General features: G+C 41.0%; 1 protein-coding gene across 1 annotated transcript in view; it reads right to left on the minus strand.

Moving 5' to 3' along the window:
- sirt6 (sirtuin 6) overlaps positions 1 to 10,813 on the minus strand; it is a 25,244-nt gene that overhangs the window by 12,167 nt on the left and 2,264 nt on the right. Inside the window, exon 3 of the mRNA XM_063184172.1 lies at positions 5,875 to 6,057. Coding sequence (XP_063040242.1) covers positions 5,875 to 6,057 — 183 coding nt within the window. The remainder of the gene's footprint in view (positions 1 to 5,874; positions 6,058 to 10,813) is intronic.

A 10,813-nucleotide genomic window follows, 5' to 3' on the forward strand; every position in this document is an offset into this window, starting at 1 on the left:
CCGCGTCCGCCGCCGCCGCCGCGTAAGGTCTTTCGTGTTAACGCGATAACTTTTGAACGGATGTTTGGATTTGTCCCAGATTTTTTGGGTGAATGCTCTAGGGCAGGTTCATGAACTGATTCGAGTTTGGAGGTCAACACTTTCAAGATGGCTGAATTCAACATGACTGAATTTTTGTTTGACCCTTAACTTCTGACCGGGTGGATGGATTTGTCCCAGATTTGGTGTGTGAATGCTCTAGGGTAGGTTCATGAACTGCTTCGAGTTGGGAGGTCAACACTTTCAAGATGGCTGAATTCAAGATGGCCGAATTTTTGTTTGGTCCATAACTTCTGACCGGGTGAATGGATTTGTCCCAGATTTGGTGTGTGAATGCTCTAGGGTAGGTTCATGAACTGATTCGAGTTTGGAGGTCAACACTTTCAAGATGGCTGAATTCAAGATGGCCGAATTATTGTTTGGCCCATAACTACTGACCGGGTGGATGGATTTGTCCCAGATTTTGTGAGTGAATGCTCTAGGGTAGGTTCATGAACTGATTCGAGTTTGGAAGACAACACTTTCAAAATGGCGGAATTTTCATTTGGCCCATAACTTCTGACTGGGTGGATTGATTTGCCTGGTAACACCTTATTTTAATGGTTCACCATTTCAGTGAATCTACCATATTAGGTACAGTGTAATAACCAATGTAACAATATTTAATACCATGTAATACTAGTGTAATACCAGTGTAACTATATGCAATATCAGGTACAGTGTAATAACGAGTGTAACAGTATGCAATACCATGTAATATAGTGTAATACCAGTGTAACAATATGCAATACCATGTAATACCACTTACGCACAAACACATGATGTAAGTAAATTTTTTTACATTGTATTAAATATTGTTACACTGGTTATTACACTGTACCTAATGTGGTATATCCACTGAACCATTAAAACAGTATTACCATTTGCCCCATTTTTTGCTTCATTTTCACAACAGTGGTTTGGTTTTAAGCCTATGCACGTCATGTCACGTCTGTATGTATCATATACGTTTACGAAATGGTGGACGGGAGTGGTAGGAATGATGGGGGACTGGAAGCGTCGCGTTTCGGGGATATACCTAAGCAGTCGAAGGCGACTGCACAGGCAGTCTAGTTTTTTTTAACTTTGATCTTGAAAATGACACCTTTCCTGAAGTTAGATTTTCCTAGATTTTTAGTATGTTAGTAAGGACAGCTGGATGTATTGAAATCAGTTGAAAAACCTTTTGTATCAATTTTTTTGGGGTTTGGTGCATTTTGGCCATAGATGTACTTGACTATAAAGGGACTGTGCAGGAAATGGTCAAAAAAGGTACTGCAACTATGCTGCTCATTGAAACTGGGCTGCCTATTGCCAAAGTTGATCTTTACATGAAAGTTTACTAAGTAATAAACAAATATTTTCTAGTATGGTCCAAGTACAGTCATTTTTGCAGCTAAAAATTGCTATTTTTGGAAATTCAAAATGGCGGACCATGGAGAAGATCCCCCTTTTCATGTATGAAAAGTGCAATTTTTCCAGTCATAATGAATACTTAGAATTTGATGCCGGTGGTAAGTATTCATGAAAAAGGTAACATTAGTGAATGGACAGCATGAATTCTAGAAATAAACAACTAAAAATCCCACACCCTTTAAGCACAGAAATGAACAAATAACCAAGAAGGCTTTTACAAAAGTGTGGAGAATTTTTGATTCATGTATGCAATGATGCGTGGTAAGTAGAAAATTGAACTCGGAGTGGAGAGAGAGAGGTTGAGAGAGAGAGAGAGAGAGAGAGAGATGGAGATAAATTAAAATGGATCACAACGTGCCGCTGCACAATCAACATGGATATTAGAAAAAAAAATAATTATTTCAAACACAAACAAAAGCAACATTTCTGTAAATATATGTAACTCAGTAATACTTGATTGAAACAACATGTGGCCAATGTGATGTTGTTTTCAGTTAATGTGAAAGTGAAAAAAAAGTGAAAGCCCATTGGGAAACTCCAACTCCCATTGTCATTGTGACACAGCACACAAGTGAACACTGCACACTGCACACAACGAAATTGCATTTATGCCTCACCCGTGCAAGGGGGCAGCCCTCAGTGGCGCCCCCATGGGGAGCAGTGCGGTGGGACGGTACCATGCTCAGGGTACCTCAGTCATGGAGGAGGATGGGGGAGAGCACTGGTTGATTACTCCCCCCACCAACCTGGCGGGTCGGGAGTCGAACCGGCAACCTCTGGGATGCAAGTCTGATGCCCTAACCGCTCACCCATGACTGCCCATGTGTTTGGAATGCCCATAATGTTTGGAACTTCTGATAATGTGGGTCAGCTGTCGATTACCTACTGGCACCTTAACCCTTCTCTTCTCTCTCTCTCTCTCTCTCAATAGCATCTCAGAACTAGAGACCGACCGATCGATCGGCAGGCCGATTTAATCGGCCGATTTTTGCTATTTTTTTAATTAATCGGCATCGGCCGATTTTCTCATTTGGTTGCGCCGATTTTAAGGTCGAGGTCACGTGCTTAAAATTAATGAAAAACGAACGAAATAACAGTCGAGTGGCTCCCCCAGCTGTGATCCTGCCCCCATAGTTCACTTCAGGGAGCCGTTCAAAAGAACCGGCTCCGTGAACGTCACACCTCTCTATCAGGCACACCTCTCTCAGGCACATCAGCGGGCAGCTACTGGGAGCCCTAATACTGGTGGTAACCAGTGAAGTTTACCTCTAAAAATACAATAGGGAGTTAAAATCTAAGCGAAATTTTATCAAAAAAGGATGCAAATCTGACATGTGATTGACTTTCACCCCATGTCTATTTGTTTTCAACGGCAATGGAGTTGAAATCAAAGTTGCTAGTGGTGTGTGACCACGAGTGCCTTTTACCATAGCCTTCCTACAGCTGCTTATATACACTCCAAACTGAATAGCGGTTAGCGTTAGCGATTGCTTAGCACTTTTATTTGTGACTTTAACCCACAGTTGGAATAGTATCATGCTATACTGTAAGCATGTTGCGCATAAGTGACATTATTTTTTGATAGCTTTGTGAATCCATCCTGTAAAATTCCCTCTGCTGTGGCTATAGCAGTTAGTTAAACATGCTAGGTTACGACAGAACTTGCTCATTTAAACTGAGGTAGGCACAGAGAGGAGAGCTGTCTTTGTTTACATCGCTGCCTGCGTGCATGTGAGATAGAGGCACTTGATCTGATTGGATCAGCACGAGTTTCACATTGACCCATGAAGTGCAGGGGAAGTAGTGCTGGCTATAATAAGAATTAAATACAAATTAAACAGCTTATAAACATGCACTGATTGTAGGCAACAATAAAATAACAAGATAATAATAAATAACAGTTAATAATAAGCTTAATTATTAACCATGTACAGTAGGGTGCATCAAAAAAACGCTTTTTCAGCCTATTGATCTGTCTGGGTGATAAAAGTGTTCCACTGCATGTACAAATAACACATGCAAAATATTTTTGCAATCCATGGTGGTTTACAGGTCCAACGGAATATGAGCTGATATGAAGGAACTGTGGATTAACTGCGTCAGTCTTTGCCATTCAACGAAACCCTCCCACCTAATAACTTGGACTGTTTTTGTGATTTTGTTGAAATATTTTAACCTAAATATTTAAATGAAATGAAACCACTTTGACATATGTAAAATAACAGATTCCTAATTAACTATAATCATCAGTACCCCCAAAAATAATAGATATAAGTATTTCCGAGAAACTGGGAAATTCACACACTGACACACAGGCTAAGCAAAAGGAAAAAAATCTTCAGTTTTGGATAGAATGATGTTGTAATAAATAAAGGCCTCATGAAAATCAGAGTGTTTGACTCTGAGTTTGTTAGGCATGGTGAATAACTGTTGAGCTGATCTTCAGCCATGGAGGGACTTTGAATTCTTACTTGCAACTCTCACAAGTAATTTCTGAAAGGACTTTACTCTGGTGTCTACAGGACACAGGTCTGGCACCACAGTCTTGATTCCACCAGACATCCTCAGCCGGCCAATCTTGTGTCACTGGCTACAAGGTGAAGATGACTCCTATGCAGCAAGCTGCTTTCACACGTGGCCTGATCTCAGAGTCAGGTGGTGATTTGTCAAAAGATTCCACATCCTATGCCACAGCAGATCGATCACGCCGTAAAGTGCTGAAGACCATCAGTGAGGAATGCCATGAGCAGTGGATACCACCTGCCTTGTGCACCCTGCACTGGGACAGCAAGTTGACGCAGACACTTGACAATGTGCGCCAGAAGGAAGAGCGCCTGACAGTTGTTGTTGGAGATAATACACAGCTGAAGTTGCTTGGTGTGCCTGCATATACAAAGGGGGCTGATGAAGCTTGTGGAACTATCATTGGCAACCTAACATGCAAATTGCTCCAAATTGCACTGTCATCATGTGGCAATAGGTGCCAATTATCCCTCAGACGAGAGAACAGTGCAACCTCTGGTGAGCGTGACACCTCCAGTCTGAGGTCATTAAATATTTGACTGAGTAGCACCTCGCCAATGTGATGGCGGCACCCAGACCACAGCAGTGGTCGTCCCAGTGAAAGCTGTATGGCTATGCAGGCTGCGCTCAGATGGCCAGTATTTGAAGCCGTGGTATCAAATGCCATATTGACTACTTGATTGGTGCATTGCCATTCTTGGAGCAATTTGCATGATTTTTTTCCTTTTGCTTAGCCTGTGTGTCAGTGTGTGAATTTCCCAGTTTCTCGGAAATACCTATATCTATTATTTTGGGGGGTACCGATGATTATAGTTAATTAGGAATCTGTTATTTTACATATGTCAAAGTGGTTTTATTTCATTTAATAAAATATTTCAACAAAATCAAGTTATTAGGTGGGAGGGTTTCGTTGAATTGGCAAAGACTGACGCAGTTAATCCACAAGTCCTTCATATCAGCTCATATTCCGTTGGACCTGTAAACCACCATGGATTGCAAAAATATTTTGCATGTGTTATTTGTACATGCAGTGGAACACTTTTATCACCCAGACAGATCAATAGGCTGAAAAAGCGTTTTTTTGATGCACCCTAATGTACATGTGGATAATTCATACAAGTGTATTACACTGACACAATAATATTTATGCAATTTGTGTTACCTTTTCTTACATTGCCTCTTGAAAATATTGGAAATAAATCATGGGCCATCAGACAGCTTTTGCCTCCCTTTGTTACATTGAACCGGTCATCTCACAGCTAATGTGCGGCCCGGCCCCTTGTTTATTTTCCTGTATTTTCTTCACTAAAAAAAATACATAATATTTCTGCTAGGCCTATCTATATGAATATTAAGGGTGTAAATAGAACATATGTTACTTTTAATTAATAAAATACATATGTTATGGATAAATAAATGAAAAAGAATATTGTTTATATACCGGTATATTTTTAGCATGCCAATTAAGGATAATATGATGGCATATCGGCCCCAAAAATCGGCCCAAAAAATCGGCTGGTCACATCGGCCATCGGCTGACTCTGATCTCTAAATATCGGCATCGGCATCGGCCATAGAAAAACCCATATCGGTCGGTCTCTACTCAGAACAATATGATCTGAACTTGGAGCCTATGTGCGGCCCTTCTACGTTCTAGCTCAAGCCTCTACATCAATCAATCATCTACATCAATCAATCAATCACTCAATCACTCAATCACTCAATCAATCAAGTCAGTCAGTCAGTCTATCAGTCTTGTACCATGAGAATGCCAGAGGGCACATGCCAGCCAATCAATTAATCAATAAACCAATCAATCGATCACTCAATACATCAATCCGTCAGTGTTGTACCTACCGTGGGAATCCGGAGCGCAGGTGGAGGCCGTCTACGTTCTGGCTGACGAGGTACTGGAGGTGTCCGGCCGTCTGCAGCTGCAGCAGGGCCATGTGCGTCAGGCTGGGACGCGCCTCCTCAAATGTGGTGTCAAAGTTCACGGCCTCGCCCCGCTCCTCCAGCGTCCACACACCCTTGGGGCCCCTGCAGCACACATGCAGGCACACATGCAGGCACACAGGCAGGCAGGCAGGCAGGCAGGCAGGCAGGCACGCACACACACACAATAAAAAAAAAACATTTGTGTTTCAGAGTTACATTTATGTACACTAGAAGTGTTACTGTAGCAGTTAGTCACACAAAATAATGTGTTAGACAGTGTTAATGAGTTTTTTGTGAGATTTTATGTATTGTATGTATTGGCCAACATGAGTCTAGTCTACTGTATGTATTTTTTGTTTTCAATTGCTTTCAACATTTGAGCTGAGTTGCACTGATACACAGACATAACATTTAAAAGGTCTTTAGAGTAGCATTTCCCTCCCCTTCTTCAAACTTGTCAAAACTGAGCAGTGACAAAACAATACCCATACTCCTCCATGCACGCACGCACGCACGCACGCACACACACACACACACACACACGGGTGGGAGACGTGACGCCCTGTTTTTTCGTAACATTGGTTAAAAACCTACAAAACTGTTATTTTCCTTTAAAAAAACAAATGTCAATGAAAGAAGATGTGGTACATTATGTTTCATATTAGTCTTAGATGAGAAGAAACATTTTTGCTAAGATTTATGTAAAGGTTTATATGTCAAATTTCCTGCGGTGTGACTGTAACATTAATGAAACAATATATAATAATATATATATAAATTAACCAACAACATTTTGAATAATGTGTGAAGCATTTGGCATGATTGCATAAATCTTAACTTTAGATTAAGATATGTGAATGTGGAAAAAACTCAAGACAGTAATATTAACTACAAGTTCAATTTCGTAACACAAATTGCGTCCTGTGGGGTGACATGTATGTCAATATTTGTGAATGGGCAGCTGCAAGGCCAACTACAAGGGTCTTAAAGACTGGCTCCTAACCAGTCAGTACCTCAGTTATTGGAGAGTGCTGTGGAAGTTTAAGGTGACTCTTAACCTCTTAATATGTCTTCATATTGCAATCCTTCTGTCACACAATGCTTAGGTTCATGTTATGGTGTCCTGTGGTGTGACTGCTCTTATAGGAGGAAAAAAAGGGTTTTTTTTAAATGAAAACACATATTAAGATTAAACACAATATCATTATCAAGTTAGCATGAGCTCAGATGTCAGTCATGTTTCAAAAGGATTAAAATGGCCATAATGCAGTGAATTCCCTGTGGTGTGACTCCATTTTCCTGCGGTGTGACATGCCTATGCTATGTATTGATGCAGGACACATTTTCCCAAAAATGGCAAAAATAAGGTGAAATTCCACAGACCACTAAGTGCTTTATTTTTTTCTATTTTTTTCCAATTTTTATCCATCATTTTTTTCAGGAATTTGAAAAACTTTTTTTTTTTTTTTGCGTTACGCCCTTAAACGTCAACCACCCACACACACAAATTGTCCTCAGACAAACAGACCCCAGACAACATAATACCGGGGTGCTCTACCAGGGCCACCACCACCACCACCTCCTCCCACGTCTTCAAAAGGAATACACGTCTTCATTCCACACTACGTAAGTGTACAATCAGTGAGTGAGTGAGAGAGAGAGAGAGAGAGAGAGAGAGAGAGAGAGAGAGAGAGAGAGAGAGAGAGGGAGAGAGAGAGAGAGAGGAGAGAGAGAGAGAGAGAGAGAGAGAGAGAGAGAGAGAGAGAGAGATAGAGATATACCTGCACACACGGATGGACAATGATGTCAGGTGAATGTTTATCTGACCCAACACGCACGCACGCACGCACGCACGCACGCACACACGCACACACACACACCACACACACACACACCCACACACACACACACACACACACACACACACACACACACGCACACACACACACACAGTTTAGTACTTTTATTTGGAACACCACAAGGATTACAGATCCAAACATTAATGGAAATATTCTGCAGATTGGCAAGTATGATGAAAATAAGAATATTAAGTCCATTAGGCCGGCCGCACACTGGCTCCGACAGCACTGCGGTGCACTTCCGACAGAATTCAGACCCCCAAACCCAATTTCACATGAACATTGCATTGATAGTCAATGGGCGGCGCCGACAAAATAGAACTTGTCTCTAATTGCTATCCGACATCGGCGCCAGTGTGCGTGGTTCTATTGAAAACAATGGAATCGAATTTTAGCTGAGCAGTGCTCAGCAATTTGTCAGAGCTGGTGTGCGGAAGCCCTTAGTCTCTATGGATAGATGTGACATCTCCGTCTCCAAATGGACAAGCTTCCTATTATGACAGAAATTGAACAAAATTTGGCCAGTGCCTTTGCACTCTTTTTGCATAATCCACACAGTTGCAAGCCTCACATGACTAGTTTATGTATGTGTCCAAGGCTCCCAAACACAAGGATGACTAACTTGCAGTTATATCCAAGGCTCATAATTAATTCCACCAGTGGCTGGTACTTAAGCACACACAGGTATGCCAACTGAAAGCCAAATCACAAACCACAGAGACAAAACCATACACACAGGCACACAATGTTCCATGTGTGAGAGGAGAAATAAGCAGGCAGAGAGCAAGCCAGTGAGAAAGAGAAAAAAGCAAAAAAAAGCAGTCTGCCGTCCAGTCCGCAACGAGGCTGACTGATAGCACAAGCTCACCTGAGGACGACACTGCACATGGAACGAACAGTCGCCATGGAAACACTGAATGCAGTCACTAACCACGTGCACGGGTGCACGCACGCACGCGCACACACACACGCACACACACACACACACAGCAACGCAAGTTGGCAGACGTACAGTGAGGAGAATAAGTATTTGATCCCTTGCTGATTTTGTTGGTTTGCCCACTAATAAAGACATGATCAGTCTATAATATTAATGATAAAATGTATTCTAGTATGGAGAGACAGAATATCAAAAAGAAAATCTAGAAAATAACTTTGAAGAATATATTTTAATTGATTTGTATTCCATTGAGGAAAATAAGTATTTGACCCCTCTATTCAAAGAAGACAAGATATTTGGTGGCAAAGCCCTTGTTTTCTTGTACAGAGGTCAGATGTTTCTTTCAGTTAATGACAATGTTTGTGGATATATTAGAAGGGATTTTTGTCCACTTTTCTTTGCAGATCATCTCTAAATCATTTAAGTTGTATGATTGTAGCTTGGCAAATGGGAGCTTCTGTTCCCTCCACAGGATTATTATAGGGTTAATGTTTGGAAACTAGGCCACTTCATGGCCTTAATGTGCTTCTGCCTTGTTGAGTTCTAAAATCTTGTCCCTGACATCTTTTGACAGCTTTTTGGTCTTTCCCATGTTGGCGAGTTTAGTTTGATCGATTGACTGATACTATGGACTGATTCTGCAGATTCAATGTGGCTTTTGTGCAGGTTACTATTAATAGGTGTTTTCAATTCAGATAACAAGTTGATTGGAAGTGCCATTTGATCTGCGGGATCAGAACTCTTAATGGTTGGCAGGGGATCAAATACTTATTTCCCTCAATGAAATATAAATCAATTAATATATATTCTATAGAGTTAATTTCTGGATTTTCTTTCTATTAAAGACTGATCATGTCTTTATTAGTGGGTAAACTAAAAAAATAAAATAAAAATCTGTAGACAATCCCACAAGGGGTTCTGGAGCTCTGAAAATGACACCCAAAATGATTTGTCAGACTTGTGTGGTCTTCTGTTCAAACACAGATAGGGTTTCCTTTCTATTCATTGCTTTTTATGAGAGTGTTTTTACTTATCTCTAACAGGGGAAAAAATCAAGAACCTATATTGGGTACCACGATGTCCTCTGAAGGCCTAAACAGAGCACATCCAAAAATTGCAATAAAATTTGTATCATCTTTGAGGGAATGCTATGACGATGCAGGATCATCCAGACCAAAACGGACAGTTTTGCAACAAACTATTCCTATCTATGTACCAGCATGCATAATGTGAGCTTCCTTCATGGTTTAGTTCTTGAGCCATGGGCTTGTGAACTTTGACAAAAAAAAGAGTGTGGACAAAATGGGCAGCCCCCTCCCCAAGTGAAAATGACTGTAACATGGAAAGTATACATCTTGCACTCAAATAAATGTACAGTGTTTCTCTTAAGTAATATGGGTACATTTGGTAATTTTTTCAGATTTTTTTGAGACCTACAGTAAGTGCGCAGCCTCCTGTTGATTTGACGTGGAATGACCCATTTGCGCGCGCACACACACACACACACACACACACACACACGTGCCTGTGTGTGTGTAAGGGAAGGTACGCTACTGCTCTCCAGTGGCTAAAAGTAGAGAGCACAGCCACAAAATGTCTCAGTTACAGCAGCTATTCGTTATAGGTATTAATTTGGCTTACTCACTGTGTGTGTCAATCAGTAATTCATGCATTGTCAGAAAGTGGCTGCAAAACATCCATGGTGGCACTCATCTATGGTAGCCTTGCCCATGTTCATAGACTGTGTCAGAGGTTTGCAAATAGTCGAAGTCCGACTAAACAAAAAGAAAGCAAAACTGCTAGCCAAGTACTGTTCAATATCTGCAGTTATAGGCAGTCAGCATATTTGGCGGAGATGCTACTAGTACCCCTGAATAGGCTTTAGAGCAGTATAACTTTTGCATCCATGTAGAAGACACATGGTACTTTAACATTGTTTGGGGCGGTGTATGGTTTCTCAATAATAATATAACAATAATTAGTGGTCCTCCCATTTTAAGTAATCAAAAATGTGTGTGTTTGTGTGTATAGTGTTGTGTTGTGTTGTTTTGTGTTGTGT

This window comes from Engraulis encrasicolus, chromosome 19, assembly GCF_034702125.1.
Source record: "Engraulis encrasicolus isolate BLACKSEA-1 chromosome 19, IST_EnEncr_1.0, whole genome shotgun sequence".
Lineage (NCBI taxonomy): Eukaryota > Metazoa > Chordata > Actinopteri > Clupeiformes > Engraulidae > Engraulis > Engraulis encrasicolus.